The following is an 18,727-nucleotide window of genomic DNA, read 5'->3' as shown; positions in this document are numbered from 1 at the left end:
TTGCGAGACGCCGGCGTGTTGTAATGGTTTAATGCGAATTCCCCTGGTCGAAATTGTACATCCTGTGTGAAACACCAGAGCACGCAGACTCCTAATTCATTCCAATCACAGTACCGGGCAAAGGAAAACGCAACAAAATAAGTGGGGAAAAAACAAAACAAAACAAAACAAAAAACTGCTAAATAAATACATACACCTATTCAACATCTCCTCAATGATTGGCCTGTAAAGTCCCTTTATTTGGCAACCGTGTGGGTCATTTATTATGGATTGTAGTTAGCATATTGTAACCGTTTTCAAGCTGATTGACGTTTTTTTCCTCCCTTCCGCATGTGTGAGTGTGTAGCACTGCAATAGACCTACATGCCCATGGAAGCAGTGGGAAAAGGCCTGTTGTATCTTCTGCAGGTCCACTCAAACTGTAGAGAGTGAGTTCTCTGCCAAAATGTACATGACTAAAGCTATCCTGCCTGCGTCAGTAGGTCCCGTCCTAGATGAAGTGGCTCTACACCTGAAAATTAGATAGCAGAGGCTGGAGACACACAGAACTATAATGAATATTTTTCTAAGGACAATTTTGATGTGAATTTACTGCTTGTGAAACATCCTAGTCTGGCAGACTGAAAGAATAAAGGTGTCTAAAAAGCAGAGCAGGTATCTCACAGCTAACAGTAAAAAGGTTTCTCCCTCTTTGCCCCTACTATTCCAGGCAGATTTTTATACCTGTTGATTCACCACAATATCTTAGAACTTTCCAACCACTCATTTCTTTCAGTCTCAACCCTACTGGAGAAGTGTCTGCAGTGGAGTACTTTGGTTTGGAATCTCAAATAATAGAAATACTGAATAATGATTTCCTCTAAGTACCAGAAAATAGTTCTTCTATAGTGATGTCCCATTATAGCTAGACACAAAGAAAATTATCCAAATAATCACTGAGGCCATCAAAGACCAGTGAAGCCTCAGGATTGTTATCCCATGATTAAGAGCTCTTGAAAATCTTAACATGGGATACAGCTTAGCTAATTCAGCAACGAAGCCCTCCTCGCTGATCTAGTTGTTATCAGCCTTCCCTTTCTTATATTTAATCTGCACATACTGACATGATCTGACAATTTGTCTGGATATACATGCTCCCTTTAAACTGCAGTAATACAAGATAAGGAGACTATTTTTTATGTCTTCAGACTAATCCCAGAGTAGTATCATTAGCAGACCCTCCTTTAGCTAATAGGAAGCACCTATATTGCCACTGCTGCTGCTTTGAACTTCGTGATATGTTTCCCAAGACTGCAAAGAGGTAAGGAATCAGATGATCTTCAGGCTCTTACTACTGAGTTTCATCTGGTACAACATTTAACTGTTTATGACTCTTGGAGCCAGCTCCCTGATTGTTTATGTCTGGAATAGCATCCAGAAATGATTTTCTGATGTCCAGTCCTGTATATGCTGTAGATAGAAAAGGGCTTCCAGCTACTTGGAGAGAGCTTGTGACTTGCCTCCAAAAAGCTGGATTTCCAGTCCAAGAAAGCATTTCTGTAAAACTAACCAAGCAGTGAAGGTTCAAGTAAATCGCATTTCCAAGAAACAGCGGATGAGGAGCAGAATCAGAAATGAAGGCACAAAATCTCCTTCCAATCCTACAGCAACATTTCTTGATATTACCTGCAGTATCAGAGAGGGAGATCTTCCAGTAGTGGAGTCTTAAAATATCATTAAAAATCAATATCCACTTAGCTTTGATCAATGCCTTAGAGACTCTCAGCAGCATTCCCTGTTTCCACTCAAAGTCAGCAGTGAGCGGGGCCAGGGAAAGGTCTTTCCTTGGAAGCATGGCTCTAGGGGTCAAGAAAGGACACTGCGATATAACGGGTTCCTTTGGTGGTTGGAAGACCTTCATGATAGTGGGTCAGGCGTCCTGGATGCATAAGGGTCCACCCTTTCCGTGGAGCTCGAATTGAGCAGTTGTAGCGCAGGAACCGGCAGCCTCCTCCCTGAGAAAAACAGACCAAGAAACACATCAGCTTGGTACAAGCACCTCAGGGAATGGGTCTCTTGCCTTCTTTTGGCAACGCTTCTAAAAGTATGAGAAGGTGGTTGGGGAATCTAATGGTTCTAATGTTCTCAAAAATCTTCTAACCTAACCTAGTCATTAATTGCATTCCTTAGTGTGGAGAAGCCAGATATGGATAAGGAAAGGGTTTTCAGCCGCCTGGACTGCCTGAGAGCCTGTACTTCATTCCTGACACACTGGCAAACACTTACCTCATAGTCTATTCCAACTCGGTTCAGAGCAATGTTAATGGTAAAGGTGGAAGCATCATGATGCGGCATTAGAGAGGGCTGCTCATCAGGTTTATAGCGGACTACAAAGGCTAGCTCAAACTGAGTCTGCAGGAGAGAACACAGTGCACATCAGTTACAGGGTTATAGAAGTCCATGGCTACTGAGCTGCAGGACAGGGTGCCATTTTTAAATCGCATCTCACTGATAAGAGAGAAGGACAACAATAAGGCAGGAGAAAGTTATTGGGAAATTGTGTATTTCCCGACACACATACTCAAGTCACAGTCCAGGATCAGTTCTCCATACTGGGAAACAGTATGCATATTGCTAAAGGATTCTAGCAGCATTTTTACACAGTTGTGATTGTAGCAGATGCTGAGCTGACCATGAGTTTCCATGCCAAGTTATACCTACCTTGGTATAGTATCCTGGGTACAGTTTCTCAGTGATGGGTGCAATATAGTCCAGAAGAAACTTATACCATTCTCTTTCAAAGCCTATTTGGTTCATGTGGATGTCAATAGTTGGGACATTTTCATATCCTCCTTGTATTCTACTGTCCTGAAAATGAATCATGAAAATACCTATGAGGATGGGCATCTTGGACTTCCAAGAATAAAAAGCACTTGTTTCTGGTAATTACCAATACATAAGAGGTTTATTTATCAGGATTTTCAGGATGGAAACCTTATGTCAAACAACAAACAAACCCCAAGGTAAACAACATTACCATCAAAAGGGCAGATAGCTTCAGCAGATAGTAAAGGACTCAGAAAAATTTATTTACATTTAAGAACATGGGCAAAATCATGGAGTAAATCAGAAGGAAAATTAGGGATATTGCATCCAGTTTCCTGGTTTAACTTCAGGGCCTAATGCCTTTCTAGAGGAGACACTGTTGTCACCAAGTATACATGGAAAATGGTGTCACCTAGAAATCAAACAGCTCCTGCTTTTTCTTACCGTATTGTCACCTGTGGACCACTTGCCATAATGTTCCATTTCTTCCACCAGCTCATCACAGGCAGTGTCAGTGAATATGGGGAACCAGTAAACATCTGGGCAGGGCTGCAGAACGTGGACAGGTGAGAACAGCAGAAAAACAAAGACAGGTGCTTGAGGCAAAAGGAATGAGACTAAACTGACTGTAGATAGGGTCAGATTAAGTGGAAAGTAGCTAAAGTATCAAGGATGGAATTTTGTCTTCTGATTTGTGTGCCCTACTTCCAGTTAGGAGAGTTAGAGAGGTACTTCTCGAATAATAATTTTGCTCTAAAAATACTTTCAAGGTCATGTGTCCTCTGGATCTGAAAGACTACAAGGTCATGCTGAACTGCTTGTTCCTGAGAATAACAGTGATAATACAAGTGTTATCCTGATGCTAATCTCCCATTTTTATGGATAAAAGCAATGTTTTCTTACCATTTCTACCAATTTCCCTTTCAGAGCTGCTGTATAGTTTTCATGGATGTACTTTTCTCTCCAGTCCTGCAATTAAAAGATAAGCAAACCAGTCATTTCTGCAGGGTCTAGTTAGAGATGCAATGAAAAGCAAGGGAAAAGCAGTATTTCACATGTTTTGAAAATCCAAATGTTATGAATCACACAGCCTCTCTTTATATTCTGTGACTAAGTTCTTGATCCCAGCTGATACTGTATAACGAAGCCTGGACCTTCTTTATTGCTGAAATTGGTCATCAAATCTTCACATCCCACATAGCCTGCTAAGCCTGCAGAGTATGTAGGTTATCTCACCTCAGGGTTGCTGAATATTTGCCAGAGATCATTGTGGAGGTGATTTGTTTGATAATTCTCCAGGGACAGTATGTGTCCAAACTGATGTCGATTTGTCAAGTACATAAAGACTCCCTGCAGAACAGAAAGAAATGACCAAGCTTTGTTTCCAGGCCTCATATTTGTGTGAAATAAAAATACTAAACAGCTTTCCAGTTATGATGGCTCTGCCCAAATGGTTCATCTATTCATTCTTTCTCCTGTGGGCTTTTACTTTAATTTCTACCTTGGATATGAGAAATTTTGAAAAGTTATAGCAAAAGCTATATTCTGTGCCTATCATCAGCCAAGGTTAGAAACAGAAAAGAGCAGCTGCTGTAAGATTAGGTTCTTCCTTCTTACCCAGTTGTACCCTTTTAGAACAGCCCTGAATAGGCCCAAGAACAAATATGTTATCTGCATTTATCGGTCCCTGGCTCTGGGTGGTTTCACAGCAAGACAGAAATCCTAGACTGTTCCAAGCCTGCACAGGACTGAGTAATGCCAATTCATCTTGCCCAATACTCCGACAGAGCTGAATGCCTTGAAACCACTTAATCTTGTCACCTCCATGCTGGCATGCAGTTCTCCCCTGCCAGCCTCTCTCTGCTCAACTGACCTGATTCCGTACGTTGTGGCAGAAAGCCATGTCAGCATCCAGCTTGCCACTGTGGAAGAGATCTCCCTGGTCAAGCTCCGATCGCAGAGTGCTAGCTTTTACCATGTAAACACTGCTGATGTAGGGAACATTCCAAAGCCCACTGAAACACAGGGGTAGGAGAGTAAGACTTGAAATAACATTAATACAGAAAATGCTAGAATTGATGGGATTGCAGGCAGCACTGCTGTATCAGCCAGGCTTGCCTTAAATGAGCCAACTCAGAATGGTAAGGAGAAACCATACCAGCAGGAATTGTCATTCCAGGAAAAATCATGTATATTGTCCAGAGACTTTAAGTAATACAAATGTCAGGGCACTGCAAAAGCAATTAATTAATACTGTGTATTTCTGCTAGGGACATAGTTAATGGCTTGAATCCCTTCCCAGAGAGATCAGCATATTTTTTTTTTCTATTGATTTAAAAAAAAATGAACCAGCCAAAAAGGCACAAGCTGATTTCCAGCATTTACTGTCCCCCCGAAAAGGCCACTCAAGAATATGAATAAACCAATAATTATATTTTGTGAGTATTCCATTCCATGGTTACCTTGTGTTTTATGAAGACTATTGGATAAAGATTATACAGCTCCTTATGGGATTTTACAGATCACACTAACTATAATTCACAGGTGGGAAAACATGAGTAAGATGAAGTGATTTCAGCATAGTCGGGACTCTCAACACCTTACTCTGATCACAATAAAATCTGCCTGAAGTGCATTATGGTCTCTGCTCAGGGTAAAACATAGAGCAGCTTCCAACTAGGAGAACAGACTTCTTTTATTTTTCTATTCCCAAAGACAACTGCACCCTCTGGTTCTTTGACATTAGCTGGTTTGATGATAATGTGCAGCAGCCCGCTTTGTATTTGAGGGATTGCATCAGTAATCCCTCAGTCAGAAGCTCTCCTTGTATACTCACACCCTCCTCCTTTGAACAATATCCACATAATCTTCTGAGCGGGCATAGTATCCATCAGGGCTCAGTGCTCCCCAGAAATTTGACCACAACTTCTCGTGACGACTTACCAATGGGGCAATCACCAGCCTGTGAGCACAAAAGAAAAGGGATGTTACCACAGGAAGTAAAGGGAAAGATTTAAAAACCAGACAATTTTAAGAGGCAGATTCTCTCTCTATCACTTGCTGCTTCCGTTAACTATGTTGAAATAAAATTCCACACATGCAAGGGCAAATGTGGTAACAATCTCATACCTAACTGCATCCAGAAGCAGGTCTCTTAGAATCCACTTGTTCTAGTGACTATGTAAAGGCAAAACTAGAGATGATTTACATCCATTGCCTAAAATTCAGGGATTCCAACTACAGTAAAACAGGACCAAATAAGAGGCATTCATGTAACATTCCACACCCAATACAGTCCACCTACTGCCTTACTCATCTCATTGATAGAAGAGTTCACTATATTCCTTGTGTGAAAGATGGCCAGTAACGACTGCTTAGCCCCAAGAACTCACTTGTTCTGTTCAATGAGGATCCTTAGCGTCTCTGTGTTCTTCAGAACTATTTCAGCATCCAGGCTAAAATAATAGTCACAGTCAGGATCCTTTCTGCACAAATCCCTATAGCCAGAGAATAAGAAAAGTCACATCAAAATCCTCCTAGAACAGTTAGACAAGGGACAGATTGGCAGGAATGCATAGAATCATAGAATGGTTTGGATTGGAAGGGACCTTAGATCATCTAATTCCAACCTAGTTGCCATGGGCGGGGACATCTTCCACTATACAAGGTTGAATTCTCTCACCTTGTAGTCTAAGAGTCTTCATCTGAGTGTTAGAAAATTGTTAATTTAATGTAACAATCCCCAGGGCTAGCTGAGTTTCAGCAGATCAGTTTCAGCAGCCAACAGTACGTGCTGAGATACGTGTATCACATGTAGGAAACTGTTCCCCCAGCACGGACTGAGCGGGTTCCCATTTACAGTTGGCCCAATTCCAAACGTGAACTCAACTCACACCTCCTGATCATAGATAACAAGATATTCTGCCACTAACTCTCGGTTTTACTACAGTCCTTTTCTTTGGAAATATGGGTGCATATTCTTAGTGATGTAGGACTGGGCATAAAGACTATTGAGGGTGGGAGGTAGAGGGCTATTATCCTAACAGAGCAAACAACAAGTGAGAATTTGGTTTCTGAAACTGAAGGAATAGGACTGATTTTTTCCCCAATGTATAATGTGCATGGAGAATTAACATTAGGAAAATTGAGAGTGATTGAAAGGAAAAAAACATCCACTTGACAGTGATGATCATCACAAAAAAAAAAAGACTGCCTTATCTTGAACACAGGCTGACTGCTAGCCATCATGTCTGGCCTCTTCACTTACATGCCCAAGTTACGTGCCTCAGCATTCTCCATCTCATCATCTGGTCCAATCACTTTGATGGCGAGATATTCTTTGCCATGCTCCTGAACAAAAGAGTCCACCTGCATCAAATGATGTTCCTCCTATGCCAGAGGAAAAATAAGGAGAAAGAGATGAGATGAATTCATCCCAGGATGCTCAGCCTCCTGTTCTTGAGAATGCCAAACCAGACAAGCAACAGCTCTTCCCACTTCCACATCTTTACAGCGGAATGCAGCCATTGTATAGGTGCCATTGCAGATGAGTACTGGGATTATAAAGCCTGGCAATCGATTCAAAGGTTGCAAAGGCGATTAGAGTACAGGAGGAGGTATACATTTTCCCACCACAGGCCAACTTTACTTACATGGTTGTGAATGAAGAGTTGGATTCGTTGCTTTGGGTAATTAAGTTTACGAAGCCGCGAGAAAAACTGGGAAAGGAATGGAGTCGGCTGCTCAATGAAAATGCCAATCAGAATCACTGGCAGTGCCTCATCCTACATTCAATGAGAAGAGAAGCAGTAGCTCATCAGACACCTAAGATCCCATAATAATTTTAACACCTGTATTAAGAGATTGGAATAGACATCAGCCTTACCTTAAAACCTGTTAAGCTTCGCAGACCTTCATCACACACAGTGCAGCCAGTCTCAAATGTCCATATTTGAGGAATGTAGTTTCCCAGGTAGTTCAGCTGCAGCTGCAAAAGGAAACTTGCCACGTTATTATAGGGCAGAGGACTACCTTTGCCTCTAACACTCCCCAGTGTAAGATCACATTTCAACAGTACTTCATTTATATTCTCCTTGGATTAATGAATCTGTAAAGCCCTACACTCTGAGGGTCTAACTACACACTGATCTTTGAACCAGAGCCACCTTGCTGCTATGGACCTGGGCCACTTATTGTGTCTCAGTGTAAATGTACACAGGGAAAGTCGGTATATGGGAAGACAGTAACCTGATACATTCAAATCTAAAGGATTACTTTGCAACAAATGCATACCAAACCTTTTTCTCAGGATGCCCCCTTACCTTGGTGGGTCCATTTCCATGAATCACCACAGGCAGAGTGTCATATAACAAGTTTCTTGCTCTCACTCGTGCGTTTTCAAACTTCAGAACCACCTCATCTGGAAATGACAATGCCATCATGTTATCAGAGGAAGGCCACTAATAAAATTATCAGCACAATGCCCCATTTCATTTTTTACCTGACTGAAATAAAGATGGACTGGTGCAAGACAATAAACTGAAAACATTAGGCAGTAATATCAGGAGAGTAAGTGAATCAATTTAGCAAGGACTGGCAAAATCAATCCATCAGCTGGTCAGAAGCCTGGTACGGGTCAGCGAGTGCTCCAGGCAGTGTCTGGCTGCATCTCACCTCCTGTGGCATTCCAGACACTGTTCCGAAGCGGAAAGACATGGCAAGCTCTAGGCAGTGTTATGTGTTATTACTTGCAGTGAAGTGCCTCCCAGTTTCAATCCCTAAGGCTAATACAATCTGACATGCTTGGAGATCAAAGTGGCAAGCAGATGCAAGATGGAAAACCTGACCTGCATTCCCCCATGTGAGAAGGGAATTGCAATGTGAACCTAGTTGGTCACAGTGGAATTGCAAATAAATCCCAGAACTCTGGCAGAGGCTTTTTGCTGGAGCTTGTTCTACAAGGACAGGAATTTCTGAAATTTAATCCCTTCAGCCACAGCACAATTTTATTTCTGGTGTGAGCATGCCGTTGCATTCCAAGGAGAAATTGGCTTCCTTCTACCATCTCACCTAGTGCTCCATTTAGGTTTTGGAAGATCCGGCTTCTATGGTCTAGACTGATGTTGATATTTTCCTTTAAAAGAATGAAATAAATAACCTTAATTAGAACACAAGCAGGTATCCATTCTTCACATGTGAAAGACTCTATGCTGAATAAAGATGTATAATATTTCTATAATCATTTCCACAATCTCCAAGCTCTGAAGCCTGAAACACTCCCAGATCATCCTCATTTTCACTAGAATCTGGGAAAAGTCACCGTTTTCTAAACCAATTTCAATGTATTATATTAGGCAAAACCATACAAATGAACATTTCAAATACTGATCTGTGTGTACCAATAACAATATGCAACATATTAATGAAGTACACTTGCAGCACGGTCACATAAAGCCCATATATAATATGCAGGAATGCCGAGGTAACAAAAACATCTGCTGTCAAAACAGTTTCTTGCCATCTGTCCGCAGGGCTAGTGTCACCCCAGGTTGGGCTCAGGTACCAGTGTCAAACCAGGACATAATAAGGGTGTAAGGCCAGCTGGAGCAATTCTTGCTTTTATCTCCTACTACAAGTCACACTTGGACTAGATTTTTGTCAGACTAAAATCCAGCTCTGACTTAACAGATTTCAGTGACCCTCCAGGCATCTATTAAGATTGATTACTGGAAAGGACAGCAGGGTGCTAACATCCACTGTCTGAATGCCAAGTTAGTAGAATTACTCAGCCTTTGTGTGGCGTAGGGCCAGAACTGCAGTTGAGAACATTAAAGGAACTGTTTATGTTAAAATGTCATGAGCCATACTCAGATTTGGGGAGGTAAAAAAGCACAACTCCTCTAATCGATCTGAAAGCACTTTCCTATTTCTAATGATTCCTTCTGACTTCTACTGTTACGGTTTCACTTCTTAATCCTCATGCATTTGTGACGTCCCTCAAGGACAGCCCCCACTGCATAATGCAGAGTGTGGCAGACACAACAGAAGCAGAGTCACCCTGTGGGGTGGATGATTTGGCCATGGCAAATGGCCGTGGCTAATTTGGAATGGCAGCGATACTTCCAGGGTCCATTCCAAGCTTCCGTGTGATGTTACGTGGCATGCTGCATAGGCTGATGCAGATTTTGTCAGTCAGGATCTGGAGGTGTTTGCTGAAGGCAGTGGTAGTGTCTTTGCTCTAGCATGGCTACTCGGTTACGCCTATGGTCCCTGTCCTGTGGCACAACATTGGCTATAAGACTGTGAACATTTGTTCTTTTCATCCCCTCAGATCTGCTCAGGCCTTATCTGCACTTGCACCTACAATGTACTTTAGTGCTATCTCTAACTGAGAGCTGCACAGGGAAGATACACACTTAAAGTTGGGGTTTCACATCCCCTGGGAGAAGGCTGGTTAGTTCTGCCACACTCAATAGCTTTAAACATCAGCACACAGAGCTATTGGTATGTGTTACCAGTAAGACTTATTCTAAGACACCAATCTTCCCAGTCACATTGTAAGGTAAAAGATAGAACCTGCTAATAACAGAACAAAGGTGTAGGTGCTATAATGCAAACTTTCACAAGGTAAACAGGTAACAGAACATCCTATTAGCCATGTAAGAATGCCAGAGCAGTAATTCTGGGGCCAAATATATCTGATTAACTTCTTTTAAAGTCAACAGGGATACTGCACAGAAAAGGCTTAACTGTGATGCTTCTCAGACAACTCTTTTTAATCCCAAAATCTAGCTACACGTACTCTTTTTTCTGGATCCAAAAAGATATTCGTATAGAAGAGCTGGTCACTGTCATCGTCCTGTCCTTTCCACTCCTCTACAAGTTTTTTCAGGTTTGGCGCATAACCTATGAAGCCTGCAGGAATAAGGACAAAGAGGTTATTTCAACCCAGATAAACAGAAAACATTAAGTACTTCTGTATACCAATACTCTCCCTTTTTGTCACACAAAAAGTCTCATTTCACCCTATGGTGCAGCAGAGATAGAGCAGCTTTCAGCAAAAGCATGCATAGACCACCCTTCTTAGCATGGAATTATACCAAGATTGAACAGACAAGCTCAGATACTCATTCCCTGAATAACAAGCCTCACAGAAATGAAGGGATAGGGAGGGGGTTCCTATCCTTCAGGTGTAATTCATAGCTATAGCTCCTTCTGCAGGCAAAACACAGCAGCACTGTTGGTCTTTCCATTATGGGCAGTTCTGCCCATAGATGCTTTCCCCACTCAATTCCTTGATACTTCTCCCGAAGGCCTTCTAATACAAGGACAAAGCTAAGAGTGGTTCTCAGCTGAAAGAAGGTTCTGCTTCTTACCTCCAGAACCCAGGAAGCGCTTTCCATCTCGCACCTGAGGGTACTTGGCTTCCAACTTTCTGTCAGGATAGATGTAGTTCTCTGCTGAGAAGACCACCTTGCTCTTGGCTTGTTTGAACTTCTTCAAGAGTTCTGTGGGGCCCGAAGCAAAGAGTACGTCATAGCTAGAGTAAAAGACAAACAAAAAAAGGACAGGAAGGGAGTCAGAAAAACGTGTCAGCACAAAAAGCTTCTAGAAACAGCTCATTTATTAGGAATCCCCTTCTTTTAGTTCTGATTCACAGTGTTATATTTTTTGTCTAAACTAAACAAACCCATAGGTCATGCCTTTCAAATGTTCTGGCATCCTGTCACTCTCCATAGAGCTCTGCAAATCTTCATGAGGAACCTATACCAGAGAATAGTCAGTGGATGCAGGACACCAGCCGCTACTTCTTCAGTACTGGGTAGAACTAATTCCCAAGCAACACTCCCAGAATGAGACTTGCATTTTTTCCAAGAGGATTTGCATACTACAGACCCACTTGTGGTGAGTAAAAAGTTGTTCATTCCAGAGATGAATCATTCCCAACCTCTAATGCACGTAGACACTCAGAACTGCAAAAGACAATCTTCTTGCCACGAGAGCTAGAGACAATATTGGTATCCCAGCCCTGCCTGTTGCTGGGCACAGGAAAAGACATTGAGACTCCGAACCATCCTTTTCCCTCTCCATATATTTCTGGCAGACTATTTCTTGGCTCTCAGGATTATGTTGCAGCCTGCCTCACCTTATAAAAAAATAATTCCACTAAAGAAGGCCTGCCTGGGTCCACAGAAATTGTCTGCTCATTCTCTGGAGACAGCGGCAGCCAAATTCCACCCTGGCAAAAACAGGTACAATGCTATCAACTTTTGTATTATATAAGAGCTGGAATTAGCCCATTCTGGTCAGAGCTTCCCAACTGCCACGGATGCAGCTCTGAGCAACTCTCAAGCAACTGCAAAGAATTCAGGGGGAAAAAAACACAGGTCTGTGCACACCTCCCAGAAGGAATCCATTTCACAGTTGATTTCTTCTTAATAAAAATCTGTCCAAACAACTTTCTGATTCAGTTCATGACAAATTCTTTCCAATCCATTACCTTTCTATGAAAAGGATGATCAAGTCTGCATCATCTGCATACTGCTTCAAAGCTGTCTTCAAGAGACGGACCTTCTGCCCACCTCCGGCTGGCTTCTTGTCATCTCCACCCTTCCATTCCTCATCAAGTCCAAGTACCTAAAAGATGACAGGCAGAGGGTCTACGAAACAGATCATTTTCCCAGCAAGTCTCACAGGGAAGAACCAGAACGCACAGCTTCACTACCCCTGTTAAGTCCCAGTGCAAATCAAAGAGCATCCAGACAGAGAGACTGTGCATATATGCCAGCCTTTGAACCGCTCTCTGGGATGGACAGTCAGAGCAACACTTAGCACAGCAACAAAGCACTTTCAGCATCAGGGACTAGAGCACCCTAATCTATACTGTATGTTTCAGCAACGTAATGGAAAAGTGCCATGGGACTCCCTTTGAGCAGGAGTTATGGAACTCATCTCAAGCCACCACTGGGGATGGAATAAGAAAGACTGCTGCAGAAATGCCCTCAGTCACAGTATTTTTCAGCTGGCTGAATGGGCATGTCCTCTCTTGAGATTTTGTTTAATCATTCTGTGTCCAAGTCTTATCTATTCCATGCTCTTAGGAGTGCCCATTTCAAAATTCCCTTTGACCAACCACCACCAAGGCTGCTAGTCATCACCTGGACTTTGTAGTTGAAGAATTGTGCTGATCTTCTAAAGCGTCGGAATCCCTCAGTCTGCTTGGTGGCAACAGTAAGAACCAGCAGGTTTTCTGCGTACAGGAGAAAATACAAGAGACACATGATCAACTTGCCTTGTTTTCAAAATCTGCTGTTCCACAATTAATGAAGAGGCTTTACTCTCAAGACACTGAACCAAGGTAGGGATAATTTGTCTTAAACGTATTTGAGAGATTTGACAAAGGGAAGTCATTAGGAATAAAATCCAACCCCAGGACCTTCTCAGTATCATGCTTTTAGTTGGCCATGAATCCAGCAATAAGAATCCAGGAGTCCCAACTTACACTCAGTCACTGCTGTTGATGGACACAGGTTATGAGTGCTGCATGTAACACGGACAGCTGTCCAGTTTCATTTTAAAACAGGCACAGGAGGTAGTCTAGCTGTGGAGTTACCATATCCCGCTGAGAAGCAAACAGCTTGCTTACACCTCACCCAATTATCTCTACCCTGTACGATATTAAGGGCTATAGGGGTTTTTCAGAAAGAAAACCAGCTTCAAATCCTACTTATTTGCTACCTGGCTTTTCTTGGCAGCAACTCCTCAGAGACTCATAGAGAGAAAAAAAAAGAAAGCATGGACGTAGCTATTGTTTTACTGGAGGAACAAACTATCGTAGGGGACAGAACATGGCAAAGGTGCCCAGAAATGTCAGCATTTGATTGAACAATCCAAAACTAGCTGCAGCGCAAGCAAAAACTCTTCCTTTGCCTTTGTATTTGCACAGCTGAGATTAGAACTTGGTCCGGGGTATAAATTGGGAGACTGTAAAAAGATACAATTTAATTGCCTGAGTTATAAGCTGAAAAAAGAAAATACAATTTACTGTTTTTTTTTTTTTTTTTTTTTTTTTTTTTTTTTTTTTTTTCCCTGCTATTGAAAGCTACCATTCTCTTCTCTCACAGACAGTTTGAAGGAAATTAAACTTGAAGATGAAAAATAGAACTACTACAAAATGCCCACTTGGAAGTCACCCATTTAGTGCAACTGGCTTCCTGTTCCCCAAAGAGTTTACTGGGTATAGGGAAAACCAAAATTAGTTTGAATGTTATCGTTCTCCCTCCATGGCTGCTCCAATTTTCTACTGCAAACCAGAGGTGCTTTCCAGATTTTTTCAGACATATGCAATATGAATTTAATTCTGCCATCACCTTCATTTACATTCTCCTAAACTGCTTTTCATTTCCAGTCCCTTAGAAATGGCAAAGCTAAACCCTGAAGTTCTCTTTCAGAAGTTTCTCTACACTATCACTGGAATAGAATTTTTATGTGGAGGCCCTGGCTTCTTCACTGTACTGTTTAAATGCTAAATGCTATACTCCGTCTTAATACTTTTAGTTAAATAGGAATTTGTATAGGCTCTGGCAACAGTGTTTAAATGTGAAACCTGTCCATCTGATTTTAACATCTGAAAATACCAGGAAAACCTGAAAGGATGTTTTCTTGGCTGGAGCAGACTTCTCTTGGAACAATGATTTTTTTCAATGGATATACCAGATTGAATCTTGCCAGTGTACCCAAGCATCGTCTGACCTTAGAGAGGAAGGATCTAAGAGCTGGGGTCCTAGATAGACCTGACAAAGATAGTAGAAGTAAAAAATAAGGTTAGGTTAGGAAGAAAGAGGATGCTCCCAAGGAACTCTGCACTAGAACACAGACTGGAGACCCTGACAACAGTCCATATAAAGTCAGCTTTAATTGCATTTATGCAAACAGACAGACAAAGAGAGTGATAAACAAAGTAATAAGAATCCCGCATAAGTGCAACGTTTAAAGGCAGAATTAAGCTGTATGAAGTGCATTCCTAATTCAGCTCCTTCAGCACACTCCAGTTCCCTGTGCCCTGCCTAGTCAGAGGTTGCAAACAAATGAGTAAAATATGCATTTCCTCAGGGAATATGTTAAAGCCATTAATGTTTCCAGCCATATGATGGCATGCAGAAAACCATGGCAGCTTTACTAGATAGCTCTGAGCTCTTGGTTTCTGAGAAACTGGAGATCATACTGCCAATGAAGAGGGGGGCAAATGTGGGCTTGCCAGCAAGAAGCGTAAAGATAAACATCAAATTGTGGTACCTGAAAGGAGAAGAGAAAACATATCCTAAGGACAAAAGAAGAAAAGAGCCTGACTGCTACTTAATTATTACAGCCTGAATGCTCAGGTATCTCACATTAAATGAATTAATAAATAATTTTTGTGCTACCACTCCAAGAAAGCAACAATCTGTTTATACGTCCTTTGATACAATTGCCAAAAGTTTGTTGGACCAGATGAGAGAGCAAAAAGCTCCAGTGGATGAACAGGAAGCGGTGTCGGATTTCTAAGACAGAAAAGGTTTGACTATGTAGCATGTGAGCCCACTGGAGCATGGAACTGCCAGCACACAGACTTCTATCCTCCGCAGCTGAATTCCAAGTTACAGATTCCCTTCTCCTTACTGGTCTGCGGGGGTAGAACGCCAAGACGCAAAAGCTCAGTTTCTGTTCTGAGAAATCTCTGCAGTAGCAAGAGTTTTCCATCCCAAGAGACATTCCTTCAGCCCAGTACTTGAAGCACTGTGCTGAGCTATGCTGCCTCCGCTCCTACTCCTTTAACCCTTTTTGCTCTTTCTCAGCAGTTTTCTTGGTGCAGCTGGTAGGTATTTCCAGAAACAGAGTGCTAAGCCCCTTTAATTTCAGTATTGTATGGATGGCGTGGAGGTTTTTTAAACCTCCAAAAGCAGATTTATCCTTCCCTATTTTCCAAATAACAGTTACTTTTCATATCTAGAAATGGTAGCCTATTTTGTTAAGCTGGGCTCAAAGACTACTTGGGCCATGCTGACAATTAGAAATGTTAGAAATGCATTTAATAATGGTATGACTGTAAAATACAAGCACAGCGTGGCTCAGTGAAGCAAGTGCTGGACTAGCAACCAGGGGAGTTGAACTGTACTGATAGCTCTGCTCTGCAACAAGGAGCCGGTCTTGCAATCCCTCTACATTGACATCTGTAAAATGATAACAAGAGCCATTTAACAGTTTTGTGAAGTTCTTTGAGTGCTACCAATGACAAGGATTCAATAGAGACAAAGTATTAGTTCAGGAACTTTGATAACAACATCACAGTGAAATGATTGGGTAGACTTCTGAGTTTTTACAGGGAGGTTAGTAAAAATCAGGGACGAGTTCACTAACAACAAATTTCAGAGTTATTTACTTCTGCCCTGACTCAACAGGAAAAGCACAGCTGCAGCTGCATTTTAAGACATGGAATGAATTTATCCCTAGGCTATGCTTTGGGAAATCTAATTGTGTAGCTTCCTGTTAAGTTAGTGTCCAAGAAAATACCACTACTATCGGGATCAAATAGAAAAATCAAGTGCACAATTCGATGCAATTAAATTTACATTTACCAAAGTTTTAGGCAATGACTCAATTAAAAACTGCATTTAACTATGCTTAGAGCTTATGAAGAAATTTAAAAGAACTTCTAAGGGAGAAGATAGGTATTATTCTCGTATTACTCTGGAGATGCCAAGGCACAGATATGGCAGGGCATATGCGGAAATGGCACTGCTTTAGCAATGCCAGTATAGCTAAATAACTCCCAACACTGCTAGGGATACATATTAAGTAATATGCATAGTGAAGGTAATTAAAACAGAATAACTCATTGTCAAGGGAAATATTCTAGATAACAAGATGAGCTTTCTTCTTCATTGCCACTTCCCTAATGAAGACAAAGATAATTATCCAAACATCTTGGCAGAGTGACAGTGTGTGAACCTCTTTGTCAGCCTGGTTGATGTTCAATAGCTTCTCTAATTCTCCACTGTTCTACCAATTACTCTTCACAGCATGTACCAACTGTACATGTGAGGATAAAATGATGTTGGTTTAGGAGCATTTTGGATCTCAGGTAACAGCACATGGCCAGGCTATGGATCAAAAGCTCTCTTTTACCTATTTCTTGAACTGTGTAAGTTCAAAAGCAGGAAGGGCTGTCCCCGGTGGGATGCAGCCCAAGGGACTTTACCAGCCCCAAATGTTGTCCAAAGCTCTTCTCACACAAGTGAGTGGCGTGTGCCTGTCTGGTAACTGTGGCACTCAAGAAGCATGGGCAGAGAGCACCCACCCCAGCCTGTGCCCTGCCTCCGAGCTCAGCAGCAGGCTCTGGATGCCAACCAGCAGCTCAGACTCTGCAGTGGGCACCGGTCCCAGGCCGGGCAATGCCTCTGAGCTGGACTGGGGAGCTAAGAGCAGTAAGAGCAGCAGCTGCAGAGGTGCCCCACCATCAGCCTGGCCACCAGCTCCCCGTGCAGCCGGTCCCCTACCCAGAGCCCCGGAGCAGCCCCCCCCCCCTTACCTTCCTGCTTGGAGGCACTGCCACCCTCCACCCCGAGCAGCGCCAGCACCACCCAGGGCAGCAGCACCGCCGGGGGCACCATGGAGGCGACTTCCCCGCCTGGATCCCGGTCCGGGAGCCAACACCGACCGGGGGCGCTGCCTTCGGAACGGCCCCGGGCGCTGCCCCGCTCCGCAAGGACCCGGCAGAGAGCGGCTCTAGAAAGCTCCGGGGCTGCTGGAGCCTGTGCCACGCACCAGACCCGCCCGGCGGGGACGGGTGGAGGAAGAGGGGAGGCGGCGGCTCCTCCTCCCGGGCCGCCCCGGCTCCGGCCCCCGCAAGAGGCGGGGAGGGAGCTGGCCCAGAGCCGGGAGAGGGAGCAGGAAGCGCTGGGGCCGGGGCTTGAGCAAAAAGCAAGGGAACATCTGCTTTTTACAGGCGTTCAAAGCCCGGCGGGGAGGATCCTGTAGCTACAGCAACTTTACCTGGGATGCGGGGCCCGGCAAGTCCTGCTGCTGGCGGGACGCTGGGCAGGGGGCTGCAGCAGAAGAAGGACGCGTTTAAGCAAGCGTGAGCCTCTGTCGGAGCGGGGCTGACTTTCTGCTTTTCTGGCCAGCTTCAGTTAGTGCCAGGCTGCATCTGCTTGACACAGTCATTAAGTGGGAAAAAGGCACAAGAGAAATGGATTATGCACAGCTCTGGATACTAAATACCTTACTTGGATACTAAATGCCCTTACTAAATAACCTTCTTTAAACCTGTCCTCTCATCTCATACTTTTCCTTCTGGAATACAAAATCTGCTACAGTACTTTCCTATGCTGTTTTTCTCCAGCTACATGTACTTCTTACCATCTTACATTTAACTCTTTGTCCTTGTGCTGGGTTTTCTTGCTCTAGTGTGACGATTCTTTTTCTAGCTTATTTTGCCTAACTTTGAGGACAAAATAATCATACTTAAAAAAATTACAGTCTTTTAATTGGTTTCAAGGTCATTTTTATATTTCAGTGAATTTATGACTCAGATGCAGGGAAACATTTGAGCCTGAAGAACAACTAATAAGGAGTTATGGCTGATGCATACGTTACATGAGGCCTCGAGCAACACATTTTTTCTACTGAAGCAAATGCCTAGAAATGGCAGAGCCCTGGTTTTAGGCACTGTATTTAAATAAAACCAACTTTGCTTCCATTACTGAAAGGAACATTAAGAGATTACTTATTTTCTATCTTGTAGTGTGTGATCAATAATATTTAGTTGATATTAAGTAGATGGAAAGTGACAAGTTGACAAGTTGCGGTATGTTATTGAAGCCATCCCAGGAGATGTACTGACTCAGCCATACTCAAGGTTGGCCCTTGTATCCAAAATAAATAA

At 42.8% G+C, this 18,727-nt stretch overlaps 1 protein-coding gene across 1 annotated transcript; it reads right to left on the bottom strand.

Annotated features, from left to right (window-relative positions):
• Positions 1-13: 13 nt before the first annotated feature.
• On the bottom strand, positions 14-17,649 carry PLOD1 (procollagen-lysine,2-oxoglutarate 5-dioxygenase 1). The gene is made up of 19 exons (XM_035344344.1): positions 17,372-17,649; positions 12,963-13,054; positions 12,305-12,441; positions 11,181-11,344; positions 10,607-10,719; positions 8,875-8,938; positions 8,127-8,224; positions 7,691-7,792; positions 7,458-7,589; positions 7,073-7,194; positions 6,198-6,302; positions 5,642-5,767; positions 4,679-4,820; positions 4,042-4,155; positions 3,709-3,774; positions 3,250-3,354; positions 2,701-2,847; positions 2,266-2,391; positions 14-1,994 (listed from the first exon to the last, which is right to left on the bottom strand). Exons 1-19 carry the CDS (start codon positions 17,451-17,453, stop codon positions 1,839-1,841), a joined length of 2,193 nt encoding a protein of 730 aa, XP_035200235.1. The 5' UTR covers positions 17,454-17,649; the 3' UTR covers positions 14-1,838.
• Between the last annotated feature and the right edge of the window lie 1,078 nt (positions 17,650-18,727).

This window comes from Oxyura jamaicensis, chromosome 21, assembly GCF_011077185.1.
Source record: "Oxyura jamaicensis isolate SHBP4307 breed ruddy duck chromosome 21, BPBGC_Ojam_1.0, whole genome shotgun sequence".
Taxonomy (NCBI): domain Eukaryota; kingdom Metazoa; phylum Chordata; class Aves; order Anseriformes; family Anatidae; genus Oxyura; species Oxyura jamaicensis.
This window is presented reverse-complemented; position numbering and strand designations above follow the sequence as displayed.

Bases quoted from the DNA above. Each gene is read 5' to 3' on its own strand.
- PLOD1 (XM_035344344.1), bottom strand. From the start codon at position 17,453: ATGGTGCCCCCGGCGGTGCTGCTGCCCTGGGTGGTGCTGGCGCTGCTC. The intron at 7,590-7,690 runs GTAAGGCTGATG...CATTGAATGTAG, and splicing joins GAAGCTTAACAGGTTTTAAG to GATGAGGCACTGCCAGTGAT. The intron at 4,156-4,678 runs GTCAGTTGAGCA...TCTGTTCTGCAG, and splicing joins GCCACAACGTACGGAATCAG to GGAGTCTTTATGTACTTGAC.